At 41.9% G+C, this 27,018-nt stretch overlaps 1 protein-coding gene across 1 annotated transcript in view; it reads right to left on the minus strand.

Moving 5' to 3' along the window:
- ST3GAL2 (ST3 beta-galactoside alpha-2,3-sialyltransferase 2) overlaps positions 1–27,018 on the minus strand; it is a 177,901-nt gene that overhangs the window by 43,198 nt on the left and 107,685 nt on the right. The window contains exons 2-3 of the mRNA XM_053702237.1: positions 21,652–22,406; positions 12,271–12,464 (exon numbers count right to left, since the gene is read on the minus strand). Coding sequence (XP_053558212.1) covers positions 12,271–12,464; positions 21,652–22,008 — 551 coding nt within the window. The 5' untranslated portion in view covers positions 22,009–22,406. The remainder of the gene's footprint in view (positions 1–12,270; positions 12,465–21,651; positions 22,407–27,018) is intronic.

Genomic DNA, 27,018 nt, shown 5'->3' on the forward strand with positions numbered 1-27,018 from the left:
CGCACTAGAACTCAGAGTCCCAAACGACCAGCTCAAAGGCTGCTGAGGACTGAACCGGTCCCCCATGCCCAACGGACCCTCAGGTCCTCACAAAATGCTTAGCTGACACTTGTAGAAACAAGCTAAGAAAAACACAAATAATAAAGCAATCACAAAGCGCCCTAACCGGACCAGCCAGGCAGAACAGGCGCCACGTGTCTGAAAGAGGCTTCAAGAAAGAAGGAGCTGAACCCAATCAGTCTGAACCATAGCCATTACTGTCAAGGCCGCAATATTCGCTCCCAGGGAAGGAGAAATAAACTACAGACAACACATAGGACTAAACTTCCGTAGAAATAAAAAAGAGCAATCAAGAAATCGCGAGTATCGATTCCAGAAGAAAAACTCCCGAAGGAATATGAAACCAAACATGAGCTTTTAAGATCAAATAAAAGTCATCCTAACCGGATTAAATAAAGAAATAAAGAAAGTAGGCAAAAACCCATAGGTTTTTGCCTACTAGGAACAGACACACCCGCAGGACCAGCCTAACAGAACCCTGCTCATCCAAGCTCAGATTGGAAAGGATACTCAATAACCAGACTATTAGAAGATTACTTCATCCCCTTATATTTAATTCTGTGAGCTATTCGATGAAGAAGACTGAGAACTCCTATATCCATTAAGGGTGGGATCATCCAACAACGCCAAAACGTGCCGTAACTAAACATGAAGGCATGCCAGTCTATAACGAAAAGCACAGCACACTTCCACCGGAGCCACAGGAACAGTCGCTCCCCCGGAGAGCTTAAAGGACCACCCCATGCCTGGGGGGCCCAGGTTGACTGGACATTAACATAATCTTAAGCAGACAACTGGAAGCTGCAGATGCGCCATCGCCATCAGGATTTGAATATGGAAATGTGCCGCAATCTCCAGAGGGAACAAACCCCCATCCAGGGAAGGATAAGCATAATCTGAGTCACCTGCACATGTAGCAACAGTAAGTGGTGGGGAACTCACCACTCAAGGGACAGCACCCCCAGAGGCGAATGGCTCAGTGGTCTCTAGATTCCCCGATCCAGAGGAATTGAGCCCTCTAGCACGGCATATGGAACATAACTAACTGTCATGTGTCATCTGGGCCGATTCGTATTCATTGCAATAAGTAGAATCTAAATCAGAGACCACTTCAATCTCAACATCAGAATCCTTAATTACTGGGATATGAATACAAAAAATGGACCAAATAAGAAAAATCTAAACGGCACCTTACACCCACAATGGCTGAGGCACTCACCACCTCCTATGCACCAGACACCAGCAGATCAGAATTTCTCAGTTGCCACACGGTCAGGAATGCGGAACTGGAGAGTAAAAAACGTGACCCCGTCCGGTCACAAGGTAAGCCGTACAGTACAGAAAAAGCGTGCCCAACCACAAAGGTCGCGTCACTTCATAGGCCGTTATGTTCCACAAAACCATGAGCCTAAGTAACACTACACATAAGTAGGTTGAATAACATAACAAACATGATTTAAAAAAAAACCCTGTTCATATAACCCCCCCCCTTAGGAGATATTAACCCTTGATTCCAAGAAACAAAAAGAGCCTCACTGAGACCCTGATTACTCTAGTTGGTCCTGCAAGGTGATTGCCTCTCTGTAAAACATTTGTAATACAAATCAATCATGATAAAAGTAAAATGAAGCAATCTCCCTGGAATCTACACCGTGGAACAGGAACATGGCCCTTCAAGTGTGACAGATAGTAGCCTCTGCCATGGACTTGAGAGAAGAAAGCAGGCAGCGAAACTCGTCAACGCCGATTGCTTATGGAGCTGTTAAAAATGAGTCGGGATGGTTTCGCAGAAAGACTCTCAGACTCTAACTTTCATCCGAGCTCTCACTGAGAGGCTGACAGAATTACTTAAAACTCCAGTCCCATGCCGAAGAGTACTACCCTCCATAAGAGACAAATCGTAAATTTCTGACACTTCTCTGCCAACCTCCTGGGACGAAAGGCAAAGAATGACTGGGGGATGAGGGAAGTGGGAGGAGTATTTAAGCCTTTGGCTGGGGTGTCTTTGCCTCCTCCTGGTGGCCAGGTTCTGAACTGCCAAAAGTAATGAATGCAGCTGTGGACTCTTTTCATTTATGAAGAAAACATTGCTTTTAAATATTGTTTATCAATTTTAATAATTGTAAGTTTTATAAAAAATTCATGAGAGAATGATCTAGGTATGTTAATGTATACACCCAGACATATGCAAGCTTATTATATAATATGTAACACAGCCCACTCTAGAAAATTGTAATTTCATTTCTAGACACAGATTTCACATTTTATTTGGATTCTGCATTTAAAATGTATGTTTCACTACAAACACGCATACATTCATATGTACACAATGGAACAGCTAGGGATACACATTCAATCAAGGAAAGTGCTCCATGCAGTCATTGTAGTTGCATTTTCTAACCATACAGCATAGTTTACACGCAAATCCCAAGCACATACAAACATACATACACACAGAATTCAAGCTGAAACAGACACCCAGCTGTCCGCTGAGGTTTCTCCAAATGTCTTTTTAGTAGGAAATGGTGGAATATACGGCTTTAAGAGACTGCAAAGTCAAAATTAAACATTTGTGATTCAGGCAAAGCATGTTGTTATTTTAAACAACTTTCCAATTTATTTCTATTTTACAAATAAATCACTAGCACTAAGACAATTTAAATTAGTGGTGTAACTACAGGGGTTGCAGGGTTCCCTACTGCTACTGGGCTCATTCTTTTAGGGGGACCCCAGCCACTGCTCCCTCTGAGCTGTGCAACTTGTGCAGGTCAAGGGTCAGGTCACACTCAAGCTACTACAGCTTTCATGTGTGCCGTTATCTCTGTAAATAAAAGGCGAGTGAGGCCAGGCAGGCAATGTGTGCAATGTTTTTTTAACCCCCTCTTCTCTCTCCTTAAGTTGCTCTATAGCATTTAACATCATTGAAATCCATGAAGATGCTTGAAATGATTTTTAATAGTAGATATTGCTTAATATGTGATCACAATTTTAATGGGATGTTCTTAAGCATCTATTATACTATTTTATATATATATATATATATATATATATATATATATATATATATATATATATATATATATATATATATATATATATATATGTATATATGTGTGTGTCTAATTACACATAACAGCAGCAGAACTGGGCACTAGTTGTTGATTGGTGGCTGCACATATATGCTTCTTGTCATTGACTCACCAGATGTGTTCAGCTAACTCCCAGTATTGCTGATCCTTAACCTACCTAGATTTAGTCTAACAAAAGATACCAAGAGAACAAAGCAAATTTGATAATAGAAGTAAACAGGAAAGCGGATTAAAATTGTATGCACTATCCGAATCATTAGTTTAATTTTGACTTTACAGTCCCTTTAACTCAGGGGCCAGCAACCTTGGCACCCCAGATGTTTTGGAACTAAATTTCCCATGATGCTCAGACACACTTCAGGCTGGCTGAGTATCATGGAAAATGTAGTTCCAAAACATCTAGGCTGCCAAGGTTGCGGACCCCTGCTTTGACTTCATACATATATTCTTCTCTCCCATCTATACTTATTTATTGTTAAAAGCTTCAGTTATGTATTTACCCATTAGGTAGTGAGTGTTTAGCTCTGATTCACAGATGGAGAAAGAAGATTGTAGGCTCCCTTAGTACGGTATGGTCACTACTAAATGGGCTGACACTCACCGTCCTATAAGAAATGTTTGGCTGGACTGGATTCTTGTGTGGGTAAGATTTTTAACTAGCTTATTCTATTGACTGCTAAACCTGTCTTTTCGGTATAGCCAGTAATCTCTTGCAACTTAAGACATGGTGCCCGATGATCAAAAGCTCGCCAGCATGGACGTAAATTACTCAAAATCTTTTTGGTTTTATTTTGAGCATTATTTGTAATGTAAGTGTGCCCCCTTCATAGGCAAAACCCTACATAGTCAGATAAACAACTCTTGAGCTAAAATTGTTTGAAGGACCTTGCTGTACTGACAAAACTTCTCAGATAATCTTGCCATAGCAGAGAGATTTCCATCATTTGGCCCATGGTCATTATATGAACAATCTCTGCATATCCATTTGGACATTTATTTTGAAACTTAAGTTCTCTTTAGATACAATATTAAACACACCCAATGCATAAATTACGTATAATTTTTAAACCTAGATATTCCGAAACAACTCTCTTAAAGCAAAATCCATGTATATTGTACTAAAGCAACTCAACAGTGTCCAATGCAAAGATCTGTGAGCCACGTTGAGACCCATTGTCTGATCACCAAACCTAACCCTACTGAAGGCAATAATAATCACATTAGGGACAAGGATAACAATACCAACAATATTAAATACTTAAATCTTCTAAAAAATAAAAAAATATTTACAACAAGACCTCTAGGTTTTAAAACATTACAAAATGTCCCTCCTATTGTAGAAGTAACAAATAACATGACCTTTTTTTTTTAAGATATTGTGAAGGCTATGGCTTCACCATGCAACAGATACTATTAAGAGGAAGAATACTTGTGTTTAGTCAAGAACACCATTGAGAAGCAGCATTCAAAAGGTTAGTCTTTCACATTGCATTTCCCAAGACAAACCCACCTTAAAATAACACCCTGGTTTAAAGTCCCCCAAGACACCTATGGGTGTGCCACACTATCTATCTAGGCAAAAGTTTCTGGCTCCTAAATTTATGGGCAGGCTCCTAGATTTTAACGAACTTTGTTGAGCCCTGTCCTAAGACCTAGACAAACTTCCGCCTCACTCGTTCAATCATATTGAAGCTTTGAGTATTAAATTCAGGTACTAGTTTGGTCAGTATCAAAGACTTTGTTTAGGAAGGGCGGTTCAGACAACTCTTTTTGAAGTGCATTTTCCTCTCTTCATCATTTGAAAAGAAGTTGAGATATATTAAACAAAGGGGTGGCACTGGACATTTTCTGGGCGTTCCAACAACTTCAAGAAGACACAAGGCATATACCCAACCAGGACATGGATACCATACTATTTCAAGAATTAAAAAAAAAAAAGTATGGATTGATATGGACTTTAAAAGAAATATTCTTTTTTTCACTACACAATTATGAAGAAACCAATTCTACATTAAATAAAAGCCTTACATTACATTGACTGTATTTCACTGTGTATTGTTCTGCTACAGGAAGACATGTACTGTATTTGATTAGATTAGTAATCAGGTTTGTCATAACAGTGGATACTTATTTTTTTGTTGTTGTTGCTTATTTCCCTGATTGAACTACTAACAAATATACAGTATGTATGCTCAAGAATAGAATTAAGGGGATAATCTTACGCCTAAAAGATGGCCTTTACTTAAAAAGGACAGTCTACTCCAAATTTTTATTGTTAAAAAAAAAAAAAAAAAAGATAATCCCTTTACTGTCCGTTCCCTTGATTTGCATAACCAACACTGTTATGTTAATAAACTTTTTACCTCTCTGATTACCTTGTATCTAAGCCTCTGCAGACTGCCCCCTTATTTCAATTATTTTGACAGACATGTTTTTGCTAATCAGTGCAGACTCCCCGGTAACTCCACTGAAGTGAGTACAATTTTATCTGAGGCACACATGAACTAGCACTGTCTAGCTGTAAAAAGAGGCAGCCTTCAATGCTTTAGAAATTAGATTAGCATATGAGCCTATGTAGGCTTAGCTTTCAACAAAGAATACCAAGAAAAACATAAATTATGCTTACCTGATAAATGTATTTCTCTTGTAGTGTATTCAGTCCACGGGTCATCCATTACTTATGGGATATATTCCCTTCCCAACAGGAAGTTGCAAGAGGATCACCCAAGCAGAGCTGCTATATAGCTCCTCCCCTCACATGTCATATCCAGTCATTCGACCGAAACAAGACAAGAAAGGAGAAACCATAGGTTGCAGTGGTGACTGGAGTTTTAATTAAAATTTAGATCTGCCTCAAAGAAGACAGGGCGGGCCGTGGACTGAATACACTACAAGAGAAATAAATTTATCAGGTAAGCATAAATTATGTTTTCTCTTGTTAAGTGTATTCAGTCCACGGGTCATCCATTACTTATGGGATACCAATACCAAAGCTAAAGTACGCGGATGATGGGAGGGACAAGGCAGGAACTTTAAACGGAAGGAACCACTGCCTGTATAACCTTTCTCCCAAAAACAGCCTCCGAAGAGAGTCAAATTTGTAAAATTTTGAAAAGGTATGAAGCGAAGACCAAGTCGCAGCCTTGCAAATCTGTTCAACAGAGGCCTCATTCTTAAAGGCCCAGGTGGAAGCCACAGCTCTAGTGGAATGAGCTGTAATTCTTTCAGGAGGCTGCTGTCCAGCAGTCTCATAGGCTAAACGTATTATGCTACGAAGCCAAAAGGAGAGAGAGGTAGCCGAAGCTTTTTGACCTCTTCTCTGACCAGAATAAACGACAAACAGGGAAGACGTTTGACGAAAATCTTTAGTTGCCTGTAAATAGAACTTCAGGGCACGGACTACGTCCAGATTATGCAAAAGTCGTTCCTTCTTTGAAGAAGGGTTAGGACATAATGATGGAACAACAATCTCTTGATTGATATTCCTGTTAGAAACTACCTTAGGTAAGAACCCAGGTTTAGTACGCAGAACTACCTTGTCTGAATGAAAAATCAGATAAGGTGAATCACAATGTAAGGCAGATAACTCAGAGACTCTTCGAGCCGAGGAAATAGCCATCAAAAACAGAACTTTCCAAGATAACAGCTTGATATCAATGGAATGAAGGGGTTCAAATGGAACACCTTGAAGAACGTTAAGAACTAAGTTTAAGCTCCACGGCGGAGCAACAGTCTTAAACACAGGCTTAATCCTAGCCAAAGCCTGACAAAAAGCCTGAACGTCTGGAACTTCTGACAGACGTTTGTGTAAAAGGATAGATAAAGCAAAAATCTGTCCCTTTAACGAACTAGCAGATAAGCCCTTTTCTAAACCCTCTTGTAGAAAAGACAATATCCTAGGAATCCTAACTTTACTCCATGATTAACTCTTGGATTCGCACCAATATAAATATTTACGCCATATCTTATGGTAAATCTTTCTGGTAACAGGTTTCCGAGCCTGTATTAAGGTATCAATAACCGACTCCGAGAAGCCACGCTTTGATAGGATCAAGCGTTCAAATCTCCATGCAGTCAGCCTCAGAGAAATTAGATTTGGATGGTTGAAAGGACCCTGTATTAGAAGGTCCTGCCTCAGAGGCAGAGACCATGGTGGACAGGACGACATGTCCACTAGGTCTGCATACCAGGTCCTGCGTGGCCATGCAGGCGCTATCAGAATCACTGATGCTCTCTCCTGTTTGATCGTGGCAATCAGTCGAGGAAGTAGCGGAAATGGTGGAAACACATAAGCCATGTTGAAAACCCAAGGGGCTGCTAGAGCATCTATCAGCACTGCTCCCGGGTCCCTGGACCTGGATCCGTAACAAGGAAGCTTGGCGTTCTGGTGAGACGCCATGAGATCCAGTTCTGGTTTGCCCCAACGATGAATCAGTTGAGCAAAGACCTCTGGATGAAGTTCCCACTCCCCCGGATGAAAAGTCTGGCGACTTAGAAAATCCGCCTCCCAGTTCTCCACGCCTGGGATGTAAATCGCTGACAGGTGGCAAGAGTGAGACTCTGCCCAGCGAATTATCTTGGAGACTTCTAACATCGCTAGGGAACTCCTGGTTCCCCCTTGATGGTTGATGTAAGCCACAGTCGTGATATTGTCCGACTGAAATCTGATGAACCTCAGTGTTGCTAACTGAGGCCAAGCTAGAAGAGCATTGAATATTGCTCTTAACTCCAGAATATTTATTGGGAGGAGTTTCTCCTCCTGAGTCCACGATCCCTGAGCCTTCAGGGAGTTCCAGACTGCGCCCCAACCTAGAAGGCTGGCATCTGTTGTTACAATCGTCCAATCTGGCCTGCGAAAGGTCATCCCTTTGGACAAATGGACCCGAGAAAGCCACCAGAGAAGAGAATCTCTGGTCTCTTGATCCAGATTTAGTCGAGGGGACAAATCTGAGTAATCCCCATTCCACTGACTTAGCATGCATAATTGCAGCGGTCTGAGATGTAGGCGCGCAAATGGAACTATGTCCATTGCCGCTACCATTAAGCCGATTACTTCCATGCACTGAGCTACTGACGGGTGTGGAATGGAATGAAGGACACGGCAAGCATTTAGCAGTTTTGATAACCTGGACTCCGTCAGGTAAATTTTCATCTCTATAGAATCTATAAGAGTCCCTAGGAAGGGAACCCTTGTGAGTGGTAATAGAGAACTCTTTTCCACGTTCACCTTCCACCCATGCAACCTCAGAAATGCCAGAACTATCTCTGTGTGAGACTTGGCAATTTGAAAACTTGACGCTTGTATCAGAATGTCGTCTAGGTACGGAGCAACCGCTATGCCTCGCGGTCTTAGCACCGCCAGAAGTGAGCCCAGAACCTTTGTAAAGATTCTCGGGGCCGTAGCTAACCCGAAGGGAAGAGCTACAAACTGGTAATGCCTGTCTAGAAAGGCAAATCTTAGGTACCGATAATGATCTTTGTGAATCGGTATGTGAAGGTAGGCATCCTTTAAGTCCACTGTGGTCATATACTGACCCTCTTGGATCATGGGTAGGATGGTTCGAATAGTTTCCATTTTGAATGATGGAACTCTTAGGAATTTGTTTAAGATTTTTAGGTCCAAGATTGGTCTGAAGGTTCCCTCTTTCTTGGGAACCACAAACAGATTTGAGTAAAATCCTTGCCCTTGTTCCGTCCGCGGAACTGGGTGGATCACCCCCATTACTAGGAGGTCTTGTACAGAAAGAAAAGCCTCTTTTTTTATTTGGTTTGCTGATAACCTTGAAAGATGAAATCTCCCTTGTGGAGGAGAAGCTTTGAAGTCCAGAAGGTATCCCTGAGATATAATCTCCAACGCCCAGGGATCCTGGACATCTCTTGCCCAAGCCTGGGCGAAGAGAGAAAGTCTGCCCCCCACTAGATCCGTTTCCGGATAGGGGGCCCTCTCTTCATGCTGTCTTAGGGGCAGTAGTAGGCTTTCTGGCCTGCTTGCCCTTGTTCCAGGAATGGTTAGTTTTCCAGCCCTGTTTGTAACGAGCAACAGTTCCTTCCTGTTTAGGGGCGGAGGAAGTTGATGCTGCTCCTGCCTTGAAGTTTCGAAAGGCACGAAAATTAGACTGTTTGGCCTTTGATTTGGCCCTGTCCTGAGGAAGAGTATGACCATTACCTCCAGTAATGTCAGCAATCATTTCTTTCAATCTGGGCCCGAATAAGGTCTGCCCTTTGAAAGGAATATTAAGTAATTTGGATTTAGAAGTCACGTCAGCTGACCAAGATTTAAGCCATAGCGCTCTACGCGCCTGGATGGCGAATCCGGAGTTCTTAGCCGTTAGTTTGGTTAAATGTACAACGGCATCAGAAATAAATGCGTTAGCTAGCTTAAGTGCTTTAAGCTTGTCCATAATCTCATCCAATGGAACTGTGCGAATGGCCTCTTCCAGAGACTCAAACCAGAATGCCGCAGCAGCAGTGACAGGCGCAATGCATGCAAGGGGCTGTAAGATAAAACCTTGTTGAACAAACATTTTCTTAAGGTAACCTTCTAATTTTTTATCCATTGGATCCGAAAAAGCACAACTATCCTCCACCGGGATAGTGGTACGCTTAGCTAAAGTAGAAACTGCTCCCTCCACCTTAGGGACTGTCTGCCATAAGTCTCGTGTGGTGGTGTCTATTGGAAACATTTTTCTAAATATAGGAGGAGGGGAAAAGGGCACACCGGGTCTATCCCACTCCTTGCCAATAATCTCTGTAAGCCTTTTAGGTATAGGAAAAACGTCAGTACACAACGGCACCGCATAGTATCTATCCAGCCTACATAATTTCTCTGGAATTGCAACTGTATTACAGTCATTCAGAGCCGCTAAAACCTCCCCTAGCAATACACGGAGGTTCTCAAGCTTAAATTTAAAATTAGAGATCTCTGAATCCGGTCTCCCTGGATCAGATCCGTCACCCACAGAAAAAAGCTCTCCGTCCTCATGTTCTGCAAATTGTGACGCAGTATCGGACATGGCTCTCACATCATCAGTGCGCTCTGTCCTTATCCCAGAGCTATCGCGCTTGCCTCTTAATTCTGGCAGTTTAGATAATACTTCTGTCATAACATTAGCCATGTCTTGTAAAGTGATTTGTATGGGCCTCTCTGATGTATTTGGCGCCACAATATCACGCACCTCCTGGGCGGGAGGCGAAGGTACTGACACGTGAGGGGAGTTAGTCTGCATAACTTCCCCCTCGTTGTCTGGTGATAATTCCTTTACAGATAAAGACTGACCTTTATTATTTAAAGTGAAATCAATGCATTTAGTACACATCTTTCTATGAGGTTCCACATTGGCCTTCAAACATAGTGAACAAACAGATTCATCTGTGTCAGACATGTTTAAACAGACTAGCAATGAGACTAGCAAGCTTGGAAAATACTTTCAAATAAATTTACAAGCAATATAAAAAACGCTACTGCGCCTTTAAGAAGCACAAAAAACTGTCACAGTTGAAATAACAATGAACCAAATCAGTTATAGCAACCAAATTTTCACAGTAAATGTATTAAGTTAGCAGAGCATTTCACCAACTAGCAAATGGATGATTAACCCCTTAATACCCAAAACGGATAATCAGTATAAGAATTAACGTTTTTAAAACAGTCAAACACATTGTCACAGGTCTGCTGTGACTGATTACCTCCCTCAAAATGATTTTTGAAATCCTCTGAGCTCTCTAGAGACGTCCTGGATCATGGAGGAAGAAGCAGGAAGACTGACTGAATTTTTACTGCGCAAAAAAAGCGCTAAAATAGGCCCCTCCCACTCATATTATAACAGTAGAAAACCCTCAGTTAACTGTTTCTATGCAGAAATATACGACAGCCATGTGGAAAAAATCATGCCCCAATAAGTTTTATCACCAATGTACCTCACAAAAAAACGATTAACATGCCAGTAAACGTTTTAAAAACATCAATTTTAAAAGTTATGTATTGTTATAGATAAGCCTGCTACCAGTCGCTTCTACTGCAGTTAAGGCTCATACATTACTTCAGTATTAACAGCATTTTCTTAGTCAAATTCCATTCCTTAGAAAATTACTTTACTGCACATACATTCATCAGCCTGATACCAGTCGCTACTACTGCATTTAAGGCTGTACTTACATTACATCGGTATCAGCAGTATTTTCTTAGTCAATTCCATTCCTTAGAAAAATATTTTACTGCACATACCTTATTTGCAGGAAAACCCCACATGCTATTCCCTTTCTGAAGTTACACCACTCCTCAGAATGTGCGAGAACAGCCAGTGGATCTTAGTTACTTCTGCTAAGATCATAGAAAAACGCAGGCAGATTCTTCTTCTAAATACTGCCTGAGAGAAAAAACAGCACACTCCGGTGCCATTTAAAAATAAACTTTTGATTGAAGAAATAATTAAATATAAAAACTCCACACTCCTCTCACGACCTTCCTATGTTGAGGGTTGCAAGAGAATGACTGGATATGACATGTGAGGGGAGGAGCTATATAGCAGCTCTGCTTGGGTGATCCTCTTGCAACTTCCTGTTGGGAAGGGAATATATCCCATAAGTAATGGATGACCCGTGGACTGAATACACTTAACAAGAGAAACAAAGCATAATTCTATGATAAAAGTTGAAAAGTTGTTTAAAATTGAATGACCTATCTAAATCATGAAAGTTTAATTTTGACTAAACTGTCCCTAATCCCATTTCTGAAAGTGTTATTAAATGATAAGTTTTACATATGAGTCAAGTCAAAAAGACAGGCTACCAATCTGATATCTCAGAGGTGTTTCCTTCACTCTGAACCTAATGCTAACTCTCCCTCAATCTTCTTTTGGTGACACTTATCTGGTTTGAAGAAACTCCAAAGTCCAACAGACCTGTCCCAAGATTCTTTAAAAGCACATATTTATAAGCCGAGAGCTAGCATTGCCAAAAAGGAGATATCTCAAAAATATAGCCAATTCCTTCGGTACTAGCATCCTTTTTTTTTTCTCGTAAAGATCAAATGCATGGTCCAGAAATACACATGGTGCCAAACATCACACATCCGTCATTCATTGCTCTCACAATCTCATAGATGCTCACCAGATACTCCTACCTCATGATAAAATCATGACTATCAATGTCCTTCCCATATCCAGAACCACGAAGGTTGCCAGAGTTGCCAACCACAGCGCAGCGGAGACATGTTGTGGGATCCTGCAGCTTATAGGGATTCTGACCTGGAATGATCTGGAACAACTGAGTTAAAATTTCTTGGGTTGTCTGTGATTTGAACTGTGGTTGGAGCATCTGGAAATAGAGAGAGAGAGAGAGAGAGAGAGAGAGAAATGGAGAGGTCAATACTTCATAAAAACACAAACTGGAGTGGTGGTTAACTATTATCTGGCCTTGGTCTCAGATGGTCTCCTTGGGAAAAAAAAAAAGTGTGTAAAAGAAAGATTCAGTGGTCTGCTGATTAAAGGATAAAATTAAACTTTTACACATGCAAAGTACAAGCCTTTAAGCACTGTAAAATATCTGCATACATATTCATTGTAATTTATAGTGAAACACTCTTATTTAACTGCCAACAAACTATCTCCATTTAAGATTTATTTTCTTTAAAAAACAAAAAACAAATGAAGACTTAGTTTAGCCAGTATGGATATATGAAGTGACATTTCTGCAAAGATATATATTATTGCAACTAGGGTTTCTAGACTTCCCACATAATTTATGCTTCATAAAAAAATTACTATTTTTTTGTATAAATTTGGATTCAAAACACGTTTTAGTTGTGCGTTTACTTAAAGGGATGTTCTAGTACAAAATGTACATGCTATAGTGTGGTAGAGCATGTATTTTTGCACTATTGACCCTGGATCTCTATATTTTTAAATGCAAATGGGTTAAACACATAGGTAAAGTTACCCTCAGAAACCACAGAGAATCGCTGGCAGTAATTGAAGGTTTCCATCAATCTCCCGTGCTGTGTTCATTAGGATTTTTACTTATTTGTTTAAGCCATCTGCATTACACGGTCAGTATTGCAAGAATAACATGCTCAATTAAAAGAAGCTTGAAAAACAACTATTCAAACTGGGATTGCATCAAGTATCCTAAAGACAAGCAACTCAGCTGTGAAAGAGTTGATGCTATTATTGTAGAAATTAACAAAATATTTTAAAATTATCCTTGGGAAAATTACACCACGGTTATGGATTTTAGTTGCATCAAATTAACCAATAAAATGCTCATTTTAAAAAGGGACAGTCTACACCAGAATATTAATTGTTTTAAAAGATAGATAATCCTTTTATTACCCATTCCCCAGTTTTGCATAGCCAACACAGTTATATTAACCTTTTAAAGCTGTTATTGGGTTTTTTTTCTTCCTAACTGCGCTACGGAATAAAACGCCCTAGCCGTTTGGCTGTCCTGAAGCCAACGGCGCTTCCTGGATCTGATCACGGTATGGAGGGCGTGCCTTGAGTCATAGGAACGCCCCCCTGACCCGATCCCATAACTGAAATCTCACGATTTCTTGTTCCGTTGTAGACAAATTGACCCTGTACCCAAATTTCTTTCGTGATTCAGATAGAGCATGCAATTTTAAGCAACTTTCTAATTTACTCCTATTATCAAAAGTTTCTTCATTCTCTGGGTATCTTTATTTAAAATGCAAGAAAGTTTAGATGCCGGCCCATTTTTGGTGAACAAACTGGGTTGTTCTTGCTGATTGGTGGATACATTCACCCACCAATAAACAAGTGCTGTCCAGTGTTCTGAACAAATAACTATAGCTTAGATGCCTTCTTTTTCAAATAAAGATAGCAAGAGAACGAAGAAAACTTGATAATAGGAGCAAATTAGAAAGTTGCTTAAAATTGCATGGGTTCAGTGTCACTTTAATACACTTTTTACCTCTGATTATCTTGTATCTAAGCCTCTACAAACTGCCCCTTATTTCAGTGCTTTTGACAGACTTGCAATTTATCCAATCAGTGCTGGCTCCTAGTAACTCCACGTGCGTGAGCACAGTGTTATCTATATGAAACACATGAACTAACATCCTCTAGTGGTGAAAAACTGTCAAAATGCTCTGAGATGAGAGGCGGCCTTAAAGGGCTTAGAAATTAGCGTATGAACCTCCTATGTTTAGCTTTCAACTAAGAATACCAAGAGTACAAAGCAAAATTGGTGATAGATGTAAATTTGAAAATTGTTTAAAATGACATGCCCTATCTGAATAATGAAAGTTTGTTTTGGACTAGACTGTCCCTTTAACTGATAATCTGGGTTTTTTTTTCAAGCTTTTAGAGAGATCTTTACATCTAAATCACCTTCTGCTTAACCCTCTAAAAGATCAAATGTTACTATTTATCAGATAATAAAAATGCTATAACAAATTTCACCTACCTTCTTGCCTTCTGCCTCACATTGCAGGGTGTTTATGTAAGCATGCCCTGAAACCTATACGTCCGAGGCTGCACGCTTGCACCCAACATACTGCAGTGCATACACCCATAGCATGCTTTAGGGTTGAGGAACCAATAATGTGCATGTATATATGTGTATATAACTGAACATGTCTATTATACAACATTCCATTTCCCTTTTATCAAAATTGATTTTATTCTCTTGGTATCCTTTATTGAAGAGTAATTCTAGTCAGTCTCATGAACGTTCATTGTAGCAAACACTAGCTGAGTATCAAAGACACATGCACACTCCTGAGCTACTTTGAAACTACCTTCAATAAAGGATATCAGGAGAACAAAGTATGTAGAGATAAATTGGAAAGTTGTTTAAAATTGTATGCTCTATCTGAAACGTTAAACTTAATTCTGCCATTACTATTCCTTTAACATAAGAGTAAGTAGTAGCTACTGCAACTGCTAGAAGTCAACAGCAGCACAAAAAGATACCTTTCTTTCAAGATTCAGTTAGAAAATGCAATTTTATAACAACTTTTCTATTTACTTCTATTGTCAAATTTGCTTCAATCACTTGGTGTCGTTTGTTTAAAAGCATACCTTTTCCTTCAGATGGAAAGAGTCCACAGCTGCATTCATTACTTTTGGGAATTCAGAACCTGACCACCAGGAGGAGGCAAAGACACCCCAGTCAAAGGCTTAAATACTCCTCCCACTCCCCTCATCCCCCAGTCATTCTGCCAAGGAACAATAGAAGAAATATCAGGATGAAAAGGTGCCAGAAGAACAACAATTACGGCCGCCCGCATAAAAACATGGGCGAGAAGCTGTGGACTCTTTCCATCTGAAGAAAAGAAAAAATTATCAGGTAAGCATAATTTATGTTTTTCTTCATAAATGGAAAGAGTCCACAGCTGCATTCATTACTTTTGGGAAAACAATACCCAAGCTATAGAGGACACTGAATGCAAAAATGGGAGGGTGCCAGGCTTGAAAAACCCCTACCCAACAAAATCCTGCTTCGTCCGAAGCTGAGAAAAACCTTGAAAAAGAGGAAAAGACCCAAGGACACTGACTCGCAGATAGTCCACAAGCCTTGCTAGAGACCACAGAAACTAGACTCGACTGAGTCAACAGCCTCCAGGAGACACCGTCACCCAGCAGTCGGTCTCCAAACACGCCCCTTACTAATGAAAGGGAACAAGCTACCGTAATCTTCCACAGAGAAGGAAAGACACAAAGAAAACATGAATGTACTTGTAAAGCGCGGCTAATCCCCCTTAAGGGACTCAAGGCACTGCTCATCATATCAACCTCGAAAGGAGGAAGGCTGAATAGACCTCGCCGGGATCGACTTGCAACCCTCGGTTTGCTACAGTGCAGAGTAGCCACAGTGCATTAGTATGACTCTGAAACTTAAATACTTGCAGGGCAAGCAGAAACCAGCTGAAGATAGTATCCTTCAGATTGCCAAGTATCCTCTAACCAGCGGATAACGTTGCAGGCTAAGAGTGGCCAGTCCTTCCCACAAATCCTGAACATGGAGAAAGGAGAAACATCAAGAGACTTACCGTACCTCGAATGTTCCGAGGACTAATTTAGCAGAGCAACAGATCTCAGATACTGTTTCAACACCAGACCAGCCCAAGCAAAAGACGTGTCGGATAGAAAGGGGGGACAGAAAGACCAACCACAAGACCCCAGGGAATGGAAAGCAAAAAAGGGAGAACTCAACCACCCCAACAAAGCTCGGGTGCCAACCCAATCCGCTCCTCCAAAATAAGGCACTCCCAAAGAGAACCCCCTAGGACCTGGAACAGAGAAAAGTGCAATAGATCGATAGGAAGACCTGCCACAACGGTTAGACAGTCTCTGCGTAGAGAGATCAAATTCCAACAGGTGGAACAGAGCCCACAGAGCAGCATATGCTGCCCCTTACAGAGATAAGCCACCTGATCCAACCTCCAACACACCGGGCAGGACAAAAGACCCTCCAGGGCGAGGAACCCCAGCTCATAAGGAAGACAAACTATCCCCTTATAAGGGAAGGGCACAGATAAGAACAGCGTACATGTCCAGAAGACATGAAGCCATAGTATGATCAAAATAGGGATCAAATGAAAAAATCATCCCGCCACCACTGTTAACCCAACAGAGAAAAACACTCCCAGTGAAGAGGAGCACACTCCGTCCGAAGGACAAGTCAGGCCTTCAAGTTTATAACCAGTACCCGAAGGTAGATGTGAACTCTGGCCTTCCTGCTTGCTAGCCCAGTGAGATAGTCCTTATGTCGCAACATAGGTTTCCTGAAAAAAACAGAATTTATGTTTACCTGATAAATTACTTTCTCCAACGGTGTGTCCGGTCCACGGCGTCATCCTTACTTGTGGGATATTCTCTTCCCCAACAGGAAATGGCAAAGAGCCCAGCAAAGCTGGTCACATGATCCCTCCTAGGCTCCGCCTACCCCAGTCATTCGACCGACGTTAAGGAGGAATATTTGCATAGGAGAAACCATATGGTACCGTGGTGACTGTAGTTAAAGAAAATAAATTATCAGACCTGATTAAAAAAACCAGGGCGGGCCGTGGACCGGACACACCGTTGGAGAAAGTAATTTATCAGGTAAACATAAATTCTGTTTTCTCCAACATAGGTGTGTCCGGTCCACGGCGTCATCCTTACTTGTGGGAACCAATACCAAAGCTTTAGGACACGGATGAAGGGAGGGAGCAAATCAGGTCACCTAAATGGAAGGCACCACGGCTTGCAAAACCTTTCTCCCAAAAATAGCCTCAGAAGAAGCAAAAGTATCAAACTTGTAAAATTTGGTAAAAGTGTGCGGTGAAGACCAAGTCGCTGCCCTACATATCTGATCAACAGAAGCCTCGTTCTTGAAGGCCCATGTGGAAGCCACAGCCCTAGTGGAATGAGCTGTGATTCTTTCGGGAGGCTGCCGTCCGGCAGTCTCGTAAGCCAATCTGATGATGCTTTTAATCCAAAAAGAGAGAGAGGTAGAAGTTGCTTTTTGACCTCTCCTTTTACCGGAATAAACAACAAACAAGGAAGATGTTTGTCTAAAATCCTTTGTAGCATCTAAATAGAATTTTAGAGCGCGAACAACATCCAAATTGTGCAACAAACGTTCCTTCTTTGAAACTCTAAGCCATCTCCGTGGAGATGTTGCCTGTACAACGGCAAAGAGAATGACTGGGGTAGGCGGAGCCTAGGAGGGATCATGTGACCAGCTTTGCTGGGCTCTTTGCCATTTCCTGTTGGGGAAGAGAATATCCCACAAGTAAGGATGACGCCGTGGACCGGACACACCTATGTTGGAGAAACTGGGTCGTCCCGAACCAGTCCACAGGATCATAAGTTTCCAGATATCCAAGACGAGAACCCTGGACCCAGAATCGTCCTAGACCGAACAACACCCCCAGGGAACACAAGAGTACCCCGTCTGAAGCAATCAGACCTCACAGGGGATGAGAACCGGGAAACCCGGAGAACGGGTACAGAACTCACTCGTAATTCCCAGCCCAAAGGGAAGAGACCACCCTTAGCCGGAAGTCAACACCCCCCCACCCCAACAAGGTGCTAGGCTGCGACAAAGTCACGCAATTTCTCTAGAGCCCAAAGGCCCCAAGGGCAACACTAAGGGAAATGAGAACAGAGTCACCCGAAAGAGTAGAAGAAAGGCTAGTCTCCATAATCCTTTTAGATTAACGTTCCAGAGGACCACACCCAAGGGAGAAGAATACAAAGCATTCCGAACCCAGGCAGACAAACATCCTCTAAGCAAAAAGCATGGAAAGAGAGACAACACCTATCGCCCCCGATATGGAGACAACTAACTCCTGAAGGAAGACAGAGCCTCACAGCCTTCACTTCCTAATTAAGCGGCCAAGGCCGCCAGAAAAAACGGACGATGTCCAGAAAGTCTCGACCCAAAGGAAGAGAACCTCTAAAAAAAGGAACAAGTCCTAAAAGGACACTTCCAAAGAGGCCATGAAAGCCAAAACCGTAAGAACGGCGGTATGAAAGGACCTAAATCCTCCAACCCACAAGGGGAAGGAACACTCTAGTTCCCAGAAAAAGTGGAAACAACTGAGCATGTCGCCGTGGATCTCAACGGAGTCCCGGCCCACTAGATTGAAAGGCGAATGAGGACTGAACCAATCCCCCATGCCCCTAAGCAACCACGGACCCTCGAGTCCTCTCAGGATGCTAGTTGAAGCTTGTAAAATAAAACAAGAAAACACCACAAATCATATTGTTATCACCGGACATAAAAAGGTGCCATGTGTCTGAACTAGGCCTCAAAGACAGAAGGATTTGTACCCAGTCAAGACCAGCCTGAAACCAAGGGCCCCAGCACTGTCAAGGCCACATAGAGTCTCCCCGATGATGGAGGGATAAAGAACAGTAAGACAGACCTTTGTAAACAGTGCAACCACAAAATCGCCAGTATCAATTCCAGAGAAGAAAGTTCCCGAAGGAAACATCACACCACAACCTGAGCTTTAGACCAAATAAAAAGCATTCTCACCGGATGAAGATAAAAGATAAGGCAACCCATCGGTTATCGCCCAGGAAGAATGGACAGCCCCGCAGGACCAGCCCAACAGGGGTCCAAGACTTCCAAGCTCAGAACTGGAACAGGATACACAAATAACAAAGACTATAAGATGATTACTTCATCCGCTTATGTCTATGCATGCAAGCCAGCCGAAGAATAAGACTGAGAATCCCCAGACCCATTAAGAGTGGGATCCAGCAGCGCCAAAAACGTGCCTTAGTAGAACACGAAGGAGCGCCAGTCTAACGAAAGGCGCAACATACCTCCGCCGGGACAAAAGAAAACACCGGCCCTGAAGGTTGACCCCCTGAGGCCTCAGGGGCAGTCGCTCCGCTGGAGGGCTGAACTGGACTAGGCGATCCCACGCCTGATGAGCCCCGGTTAATGGAACACAGACAATATCGTAAACCTCCGATGGGAACAGGCCACACTCCATAGAAAGATAAGTAGCGTTTGGGTTACCTGCATGCGTAGTAAGAGTTGGTGGTAGGGAACTCGTCTCGTGGGAAATAGAATCCGCAGAGGTGGACGCTCAGTGGGCACCCGATTCCCCGATCCCGAGGAACAGAGCACTCTTAAAAGGCATTCGGAAAATAACTCATGGGCATGTATCACCCGGGCCAATTCATTTTCTTTGCAAGAAGTAGGTGTCTGAATCAGAGACATCAGTCTCCAAAAAGTCAGAATCCTCCATAACTGGGAAACTGAATAAAAAAAATGGACCAATAAGAAAAATCTAAACGGCACCTTACACCCCCAATGGCTGGGGCACTCACCACCTCCAGAGAACTACGCACCAGCAGACCAGGATTTCTCCGTCGCCACACGGTCAGGAATGCGGAAATGGAGTCACAAGGTAAACGTGCAGTCCATGCAAAAGCACGCCCGATCATAAAGGCTGCGTCACTAGACATAGGCTGTTATGTTCCAAAATAGCTATGAGCCGAAGCAACACTAAACAATAGCAGACAATCACATAAACATGATTATAAACCCCCCTGTTCAATAACCCCCCTCAGGAGATATTAACCCTTGATTCCTAGACACAAAAAGGAGCCTCTCTGAGACCCTATGTTAAAGTTATCCCCAAAAGGTTGTAGCCCCTCTCGGATAAACAGTTGTAATTACAATACATCCATGATGAAAGTAAAATGAAACGATCTTACTGTGGAACAGGAACACGACCCTTCAAGTGTGACAGATAGTAGCGTTGCTTCTACCATAGACTTGAGAGAAAAAAGCAGGCAGCGAAACTTGTCAACGCTGATTGCTTGTGGAGCTTTTAATATGAGTTGAGATGGTTTTGCAGAAAGACTCTCCCTGCATCTCCGGACTCTAACTTTCACCCATGCTCTCACTGAAAGGCTGGAAGGACTACTTAAAACTCCAGTCCCATGCTGGAGTACTACCGTCCATAAGAGACTATTGAAAACTTCTGACACTTCTCTGCCAACCTCCTTTCAATATTAAATGGGCCAGATTACGAGTGGAGGGCAAAATTGCGCTTACACGAGCATGATATTTGCGCTCCACTCAGTAATACCAGCACAAGTTTAGCGCAATGCAAATGCAGCCTTGTGTTCGTATTACAGGAAAGCTTTATGTTTACGAGAGCGTGCTTCCATATGCTCCAATGGGAGCCTTGTCAGAGAATCTAGCACATCGAAGGGGGTAAGTCGTTCAGCGATGGGCAGCAAAGGTTAAAAAAAAAAATATATATATATATATATATAAACATTTGTAACATTTAAACTTTAAGATGGTCTTGAAAACTGCTTTATGTTCGAGCCGAAACGTTGACCTTGACACATGTTGTAACATTTTGATGAATAAAACATTTATTTACTATTAAGTCCTGTGAGTGCCCTCATCATTGAGAAATTTGCATACAAATTAATTCAAGAGGAGAATTATATAAATAATACAGTCCTCAAATATCCGCACACTTTAACCCCTCCTTAAAAAAACTGCTTTGTGCAGTTATATTTTAAAAAAATTAAAGATGCTGATATTTTTTTTAATTTTATTAAGGATATGCATACTTTATTTAGGGAGTAATTGGGGAACATTTTTAAAATTAAACCAGAGCTCTGACCACTAGTTAATTTTCGGAGCGAGAATTGCTACCTCGAGCTTGCGTTAGAATTAACCAGCCACTAGTAATGGCTGGTTAATTATCGTGCGTCCGTAAATGGGCAAAAAATTGCCCATTTACGGGTGCACAACAAATTAGCAAATATAATATATAATCTAACTTCAAATGAACACATAATAGATTATGGAGCAGTTGTGTGCTTTCATAATAAAAAGATAACTGGCAGCATTCTAAAGAAATAAATACCCATAGCCTCAGCTCAGCAAATTAAATGACACAAATAAAAATTGATTGCAATTAAAGGACATTTATGGATCTTGGAATAAAAACTGAAAAAGCTTTTAACCAAACCCCCAGCCAAAACACAGTTTGATGAAAAGAACTTACCATCCACCATCGCTGGACATCTGGTGACAATTCTTTATTTTCCAGAGTCCACACGGGAGATATGGCAGCATCATAGTGACTGTCAAACCAGGCAGAAAAGCCTGGCTGGCGCAGACACTGCCGACAGGAGCAGGTCTTGGGTAATCGTGGTGGTGGCGGCCGGTGCCTAACCCCTGGATAACCTGGCACAAGCCGGACAGGGTGCCCATCTGCTGATGGCCAGCCAGTTAACTCAGAATAAGATGGCGTGTCAGCTCCATTGTGAGAGTAGGTAAAAAACAAAGACATGATGAACAGGAAGATAGATGTGCTGAGAAGCCATACTCGCAGGGTGCACCTCATCCTGAAGCCAGCCATAAATGGGTCCGTGATAGGTGACCCACAAAATGTGTATCACCTCTCCACAGCATGGACTTCCACCCGTATGCAGCTGCCAGGTAAGGAGCTGCTATGAATGTTGTTTTCTTTTGATGGGTAATCCCAGGGAGGTTGTCATTTGGATGAAATGAAGTGCCCTTGGGATCTGTAGCTTAGTGATAATTTAGTTTTAATGCTCAATCCATCCAGCTGGCCGTAACTGCCCAGAGATGCAGCAGGGGTGAGATATACCCTCTGCTAAAAAAATGCTGGCTTGTCACATGTGTTGATCATATCTTCCCTCAAGGATATAATGAAACTAGCAACGTTAAGTCCTCTTGAGACGTGCAACAGGCAGGTCACCTTCCGTTCTCCATTTCAGCTCAAATAGCCACCACCTGGATAAAAATAAATAAGAACTTAACTCAGGTGATCCATCATGTAATCAGAACCTCTTTCATACAAGAGTGCCTAGAGATGTAATGAATCCTCCCAGTCATTCTAACAGCATCAGACACACATATACTGAGCTCTTCGTACAAGTTGGTATTAAAACATAAGCAGTCCTAAGCAAAACACTCAAAGATTTATGAGAAAACGGAATTTGCACAGAAATGAGGGAAAGGGGAAAAAGAGAAAGTGAGACACATGGATAGAGATAAGAAATGAAAAGAGATAAAACTAAAATGTTAAGAGGATGGTGAGGTGAGTTCTTACATAGAGCAGCTTTCAGAGCTTAAACCAAACAAGATACAGAAATGACTAAGCGAAAGTTGCTGAATATATCACTGTGAGATAAGAGCACATGACATCTAATCCCCCACAAACCTTAATAATACTCTGACCTGAACCACAGGACCTTGCATGCCCTTAACATCTGTACTAGAACAGAGAATGGTTTAACCACACTAAGCTCCAAAATGCAGCAGCAAATCGTTCACTGGGGATTTGTGATGCTTCTTATTAGAGCTACAAATCAGGCAGAATTATCAGCTGTTCCTGTATATTTGCTCCCAAAAAGCAGAATTATTATATAATAGGGTATAGGGAAGTAAACTTGTATAAAACACTGCTACTGGCTTTAAAGAAAAAAGAAAAGAAAAAAGGGAAAACCCTGCTGTAGTAGTGCCGTAATGTAGAGTAGTAGAATGAGATCCTGTATTATCCATTAACCACACATAAAATATGGCTGCACAGCAGAATCTGTGTGTACATGGTAGCTTGCTATCTAGTGATACACCAGTAAGCTCTTATACAGGACCTCCTATCTAGTAATACCATAAGACAGTGTTTCTCAACTGCGGTCCTCAAGTAACCCCAACAGGCCAGGTTTTAATTATAGCTGAACTAGAGCACAGGTGAAATAATCATCTGATGGGTGACCATGGTTACTAATCAGCTGATTATTTCACCTGTGCTCTAGTTCAGCTACAATGAAAACCAGGCCTGTTGGGGGTACTTGAGGACCGCAGATGAGAAACACTGCCACAAGAGACTCTAGCCAACAGAACTTATAATGAGACTCCTTGCCAGAAAGAACTAATCAAGTTGTATGAGATATTCTGATCTTAAACTCTGGTAATATAATGATAATTGTCCTAAACCTGTAGCCTTCTTGTTTTTGTCTTTAAATTGAGATGCTGAACTGAGGACCATTTTATCTAGCATAACTAAAGACCATGTTCCAAATGTCTAGTTTGATATATTGCTAAAAACTGTACCACTAAACTGTATGCTTCTTTGGACAATACTGCATCTGCTCTCTGAGTTTACAGCTTGCTTGTGGCTTACCGGGAAATTCCGATAGGTGTGAGGTGCTGCTTCAAAGCAATTCCAACACAGCCCCCCCCTGTATCTGATGTATCACTCCTGTCTATACTGCTTACAACATAAGAAACACTTTGCATTCAGAAAGGTCTTGACTGAGAAAAATTACAGACACTAAATATTAACCCACATATATTTTGTAATATCATCAAGTGATCATTTATAAGCGAGGCATTTAGAATTAAGCAAATTAATTATACAAGAATCCTACTCAATACTCCTCATACTGCTGCTTATTAAAAAGGGACAGTCTAGTCAAAATAAAAAAACTTTCATGATTCAGATAGGTTTTAAACAACTTTCCAATTTTATAATCGTATTTCCTTTGCTCTCTTGGTATTCTTTGCGGAAAGCTAAACCTAGGTAGGCTCATATGCTAATTTTTAAGCCCTTGAACTGTCTCCTGTGTCATATAGATAACATTTTGCTCACTCCCATGGAGTTATTTAAGAGTCAGCACCAATTGGCTAAAATGCATGTTTGTCAAAAAAACTGAGGTAAGGGGACAGTGTTCAGAAATAAAATGGATTATCTATCTTTTTAAACAAAAAATCTGGAGTAGACTGTCTCTTTAAGCTAACAAACTGCCTTTTGACTGCTCACTACAGCAACTTAACCCTGTCTTCTGCTTTCAGGTAAGTGAATTGGGTCCGGCATAATTTCCTGCCTTATTCACTGCTTTCTGTGGCTATTATACTGTGTGTTACTCTCTCTTTTAGTATGTGTCTGTGAAAACATAATTTATGCTTACCTGATAAATTTATTTCTCTTGTAGTGTATCCAGTCCACGGATCATCCATTACTTATGGGATATTAACTCCTCCCCAACAGGAAGTTCAAGAGGATTCACCCAGCAGAGCTGCTATATAGCTCCTCCCCTAACTGCCATTACCAGTCATTCGACCGAAAACATGCAGAGAAAGGAAAACCATAGGGTGCAGTGGTGACTGTAGTTTAATGGAAAAATTACCTGCCTTAAAGTGACAGGGCGGGCCGTGGACTGGATACACTACAAGAGAAATAAATTTATCAGGTAAGCATAAATTATGTTTTCTCTTGTTAAGTGTATCCAGTCCACGGATCATCCATTACTTATGGGATACCAATACCAAAGCTAAAGTACACGGATGACGGGAGGGACAGGCAGGCTCTTTATACGGAAGGAACCACTGCCTGAAGAACCTTTCTCCCAAAAACAGCCTCCGAAGAAGCAAAAGTGTCAAATTTGTAAAATTTGGAAAAAGTATGAAGAGAAGACCAAGTTGCAGCCTTGCAAATCTGTTCAACAGAAGCCTCATTCTTAAAGGCACAAGTGGAAGCCACAGCTCTAGTAGAATGTGCTGTAATTCTTTCAGGAGGCTGCTGTCCAGCAGTCTCATAGGCTAACCGTATTATGCTACGAAGCCAAAAGGAGAGAGAGGTAGCCGAAGCTTTTTGACCTCTCCTCTGACCAGAATAAACGACAAACAGGGAAGACGTTTGTCAAAAATCCTTAGTTGCCTGTAGATAAAATTTCAGGGCACGGACTACATCTAGATTGTGTAGCAGACGTTCCTTTTTCGAAGAAGGATTAGGACACAAAGATGGAACCACAATCTCTTGATTGATATTCCTGTTAGTGACCACCTTAGGTAGGAACCCAGGTTTAGTACGCAGAACTACCTTGTCTGAATGAAAAATCAGATAAGGAGAATCACAATGTAAGGCAGATAACTCAGAGACTCTTCGAGCCGAGGAAATCGCCATTAAAAACAGAACTTTCCAAGATAACAACTTGATATCAATGGAATGAAGGGGTTCAAACGGAACCCCCTGTAAAACATTAAGAACTAAGTTCCATGGTGGAGCAACAGTTTTAAACACAGGCTTGATCCTAGCTAAAGCCTGACAAAACGCTTGAACGTCCGGAACTTCTGACAAACGTTTGTGTAAAAGAATGGACAGAGCTGAAATCTGTCCCTTTAAGGAACTAGCGGATAAACCCTTTTCTAAACCTTCTTGTAGAAAAGACAATATCCTCGGAATCCTAACCTTACTCCATGAGTAACTCTTGGATTCGCACCAATATAAGTATTTGCGCCATATCTTATGGTAAATCTTTCTGTTAACAGGCTTCCTAGCCTGTATTAAGGTATCAATAACTGACTCAGAAAAACCACGTTTTGATAAAATCAAGCGTTTAATTTCCAAGCAGTCAGCTTCAGAGAAATTAGATTTTGATGTTTGAAGGGACCCTGGATCAGAAGGTCCTGTTTCAGAGGTAGCGACCAAGGTGGACAGGATGACATGTCCACTAGATCTGCATACCAAGTCCTGCGTGGCCATGCAGGCGCTATTAGAATCACTGATGCTCTCTCCTGTTTGATTCTGGCAATCAATCGAGGAAGCATCGGGAAGGGTGGAAACACATAAGCCATCCCGAAGGTCCAAGGTGCTGTCAAAGCATCTATCAGAACCACTCCCGGATCCCTGGATCTGGACCCGTAACGAGGAAGCTTGGCGTTCTGTCGAGACGCCATGAGATCTATCTCTGGTTTGCCCCAACGTCGAAGTATTTGGGCAAAGACCTCCGGATGAAGTTCCCACTCCCCCGGATGAAAAGTCTGACGACTTAAGAAATCCGCCTCCCAGTTCTCCACTCCCGGGATGTGGATTGCTGACAGGTGGCAAGAGTGAGACTCTGCCCAGCGAATTATCTTTGATACTTCCATCATTGCTAGGGAGCTTCTTGTCCCTCCCTGATGGTTGATGTAAGCTACAGTCGTGATGTTGTCCGACTGAAACCTGATGAACCCCCGAGTTGTTAACTGGGGCCAAGCCAGAAGGGCATTGAGAACTGCTCTCAATTCCAGAATGTTTATTGGTAGGAGACTCTCCTCCTGATTCCATTGTCCCTGAGCCTTCAGAGAATTCCAGACAGCTCCCCAACCTAGTAGGCTGGCGTCTGTTGTTACAATTGTCCAGTCCGGCCTGCTGAATGGCATCCCCCTGGACAGATGTGGCCGAGAAAGCCACCATAGAAGAGAATTTCTGGTCTCTTGATCCAGATTCAGAGTAGGGGACAAGTCTGAGTAATCCCCATTCCACTGACTTAGCATGCACAATTGCAGCGGTCTGAGATGTAGGCGTGCAAAGGGTACTATGTCCATTGCTGCTACCATTAAGCCGATCACCTCCATGCAT

Source organism: Bombina bombina, chromosome 1, assembly GCF_027579735.1.
Source record: "Bombina bombina isolate aBomBom1 chromosome 1, aBomBom1.pri, whole genome shotgun sequence".
In the NCBI taxonomy this organism is placed as follows: Eukaryota; Metazoa; Chordata; class Amphibia; order Anura; family Bombinatoridae; genus Bombina; species Bombina bombina.